General features: G+C 43.2%; 1 protein-coding gene across 1 annotated transcript; it reads left to right on the top strand.

The window, feature by feature from the left end:
• The first annotated feature begins 332 nt into the window (after positions 1–332).
• On the top strand, positions 333–1,993 carry LOC147623734 (uncharacterized). The gene is made up of 2 exons (XM_086820344.1): positions 333–454; positions 672–1,993. Exon 2 carries the CDS (start codon positions 681–683, stop codon positions 1,680–1,682), a length of 1,002 nt encoding a protein of 333 aa, XP_086676470.1. The 5' UTR covers positions 333–454; positions 672–680; the 3' UTR covers positions 1,683–1,993.
• The last annotated feature ends 1,605 nt before the right edge of the window (positions 1,994–3,598 follow it).

Below are 3,598 nucleotides of genomic sequence, written 5' to 3'. Positions count from 1 at the left end.
ATCATAAACGCTATCATACAATGCGCAATACATCGTGGCAATGGCCTCATATTCTCAGAGTGACGGAACGGAGTTAGTCTCATAATCATCTTTATAGTGACAAATTATGCAACAAATCAACTACAGTTTCAGGTTTGGAGTGTGTTATGTTTTAGGAGGAAGTAAACGGCAGGCCACGACTACAAACTTTTTGTTTTTAGTTTGTGTTGGTTTCACACATCCCCTGTACCCACTATGATACTACTCCATCGGCAAAATAATGTGAGAATGCTTTATCTTTATTCGTAGTTGGAGAATATGTTCCCATGCGTGCTAAAGAGAGTTCTTGTAGCCCATTCTTAAAAGGACTAAAGGGACTACCGGGCAGATTCTGTGGTCTTTGTTTATAAGGATGCCTTCGTCTCTAGTTACCGCATGATTGTTTTAGTACCGACGCCCTATCATCAACAAAGCTGTAAGTTATGGCCTCCAGATATTTCTTCCCTTACAGAGAGAGAGAGAGAGAGAGAGAGAGAGAGGGGGACGATAGCACTGAACTCTGAGCTCAGAGGTGGAGTGCTAAGGATTGCACAAAAAGCTATAAGAAGAAAAGAGTTTTAGAAAGAGAGAGAGAAAGAGAAAAGTAAAGCACTCGACTAACAAAATATTGAATGGCTTGGCTGGTGTAGCAGATTATCAGCATGGCTCAGAAGGAGGCTGGCCTTCCACGCTATGTGGCGTTCAAAGGCGTCAACAACAAGCTGTTAATGGTCTCGCCAACGGCAAGGACACCAATGCTAGAATTCTATGCAGACGAGGAGTTCTTATACGATAAGATGATGGTGCATGAGGTGCAGGTGGTGGATGCAAAGGCAGGCACGGTAGCGATCAGGTATGTGGGCAACGGCAAATTTTGGCAGGTCTCCGACGAGAACCCCTACAGGCAAGATGTGGTGATGGCCAACTTTGTGGGAGTTCCAGGAGCCAGCTCGACTCCAAGAGCCCTGTTTCTACCGGTGCAGCTGGACAAGGAGACCATAGCGCTCAAGAGCGTGTCTGCGGGCCGCTTCTGCGAGCGGGTAGGGAAGGACTTCTTGGTTCCCCAACCGGAGGCCATTTCCCGCAGTTCGAGGCTGGTGTTGAAAGACCCAGCCCTCTCACACGCTCTTGAGAACATAGTGTACCACGTCGACAAAGCCAAAATCTACAACCGTCGTTTATTGGCTCTCGTCACCCAGGTGGCCACAAACCACTCGTCGCTGCCGGGGCAGGTCTCGGTTGAGCTGGAGTACAACAAGGCCTCCACCACCAGCTGGAGCAACTCCATCACCACGCAGCTCTCGGCCACCTTCAAAATGAACGCAGGCGCACCATTCATTGCCGAAGGCGGCATCGAGATCTCCGCAAGCGTGTCGCACACGATTACGTGGGGCGGGGAGACCAGCGAAAGCACGACGGTCAAGTCCAATTACACCGTGCCAAATGTTCCTCCCGGTGCCTCGGTCAAGGTCACGGTCCAGGCAGAACAAGCTAACTGTGACGTGCCCTTCTCCTACACTCAGCTGGACACACTACCCGACCTCGGAGTGCAAAGGAACAACTTCGCGGATGGCATCTTTCGCGGCGCTAACATGTTCAACTTTTATATCGAGGCCACCGATCTTCACACCTCCAAGGTCCTCCGTCGTGTTAAGGCAGTGTAGTTGCTCACATAATAGCAGGTGGAGCTGACTATATGAAGGTGGCCATATATCTTACAAGGTCCTCCCTCGTGTTAAGGCAGTTTAACAGCTCAATTTATAGCAAGTGAGCTGACTATATGAAGGTGGCCATATATATATATATATATATATATATATTACTGACTTCTAAAATAAGTCGAAATACACTTCTCTACGTGTATAGTTATATAGATGTTTATGTAGCATGCTATCTGTAAAGCTTTTGAAAACAGACAAAAATTATGTAGCTATTTTGTCCCATGAGAGAATAAAGAGGAATTAACTATCCCAAATGGTGATGTGGAGTTAAGCGTCGCGCAGGAATTTTTTTATGTGATAAAATATATTTCCAAGTGGGTTCCCATATGGCAAAATATATTCCTGATAGAATTACATCACGGACCATATCAAGTTCTAAGGGATTCAAGATAAAGGCCACAGGATTTATCCTGTAGAGCAGAATCTCAAATCTCGTAAAGCAGAGTTTGAATGGATTACCACCTTTCATAAACTCGGAAAGGGAGGAATGGCTCTGGGTCTGTCCCCTAAATGTACTCCTAACATATTGAGAGGCTACAGGATAAAGGCCACAAGATTCTTAAAACAAAGTTTGAATATGTCCCCCTCCATGTCCTAACATATTGAGAGGCTACAAGATAAAGGCCACATGATCTATCCTCCAACAAAATCTCAAATCTCTTAAAGTAGAGTTTGAGTGGATTACCACCTTTCATAAATCGAGAATGTGAGGAATGTCTTTGGGTTTGTCCCCCTCAAAGTTCTAACATAATCAGAGGCTACACGTCGACCCTCCAAATAATTGGTATCCAGAAAGCTATAGGCTCCCTACTACTACATAGTTATTTCTATGAATGGCCGTAATTCTTCAATTTTAAGAGTAGAAATTTGGAGTTCTCTACTCCAATTGCACAAGCCAATCCTCCTCCTAGGAGATTTCAATATGGTAAAATTTAAGGAGGGCATGTGGCAATGCAAAGGTTTAGTAATTCAAGGAAGCAAAAAGGAAGCTTGGATCAAATTGATGGATGCTTTTCACTCATAGATGTATCCATTGACATAGAATGCACATGGCCTAATAGACAAATGGGTCAATGCTATAGAGTTGCTAGAATTGATAGAATCTATTCTTCAACCAATATTATCAATAGTCAAGTAAGTGCTAGCTATAGAATGGATAGATTACTCCTCATCTCACATCATCAACCTTTGATCTTGGAACTATTCCAAGCTATCCCAAACACAAGAGTTTCTGGCCTCACATGAACCTAACTTTATTTGCTATTCCTACTATCAAGGAAAAAGTAAAGAGGATTTTCTATCAACCCTTCACCCTATTTTCTTCTCCCTCAATTGCTTGGACTACGCTAAAGTCCATGAGCAAATTTAAAAACATCCACAAGAATATAAGAATAAATATTCATAAGAAAATCTCAAGCATCAAGCTCAAAATAGAGAGCGACCCAACTCTCACGCAAGAACTTCAAAATCTCAAAGAGAACTTGAGAAGGGAGGGGAGATTCTGATGACAAAAAATCTTTCTTTGGGCAAGAAATATTTGGGTAGGCAAGTGTGATAGGTCATGCAAAGAGATGTGTCATCTCCTAAAGAAAAAGAAGATTAAAGATACATTTGCAATGTTGAAAGATTCATCGAGACATATCATGGTCAACGAAGAAGAAAACAATAGCTTCACTCCATCCTTCAATGAGAGTATATTTTCCACCCCACCACTATGGAAAAATGAGATCAGAAGTGCCAGAGCTAAGATAGCCCTTACCAGGAAACACTGAACTAGACAAACAAGTTTCGGAGGAGGCATTGAACGAAACCATCAATCACCTAAAAAGAGGTAAGTCTTCATAGACTAGCAAGATTTC

Source organism: Cibotium barometz, chromosome 26 (genome assembly GCF_041138505.1).
Source record: "Cibotium barometz isolate CiBa-2024 chromosome 26, ASM4113850v1, whole genome shotgun sequence".
NCBI classification, from domain to species: domain Eukaryota; kingdom Viridiplantae; phylum Streptophyta; class Polypodiopsida; order Cyatheales; family Cibotiaceae; genus Cibotium; species Cibotium barometz.
The sequence above is the reverse complement of the archived record's forward strand: the minus strand, read 5'-3'. Positions and strand labels throughout refer to the sequence as shown.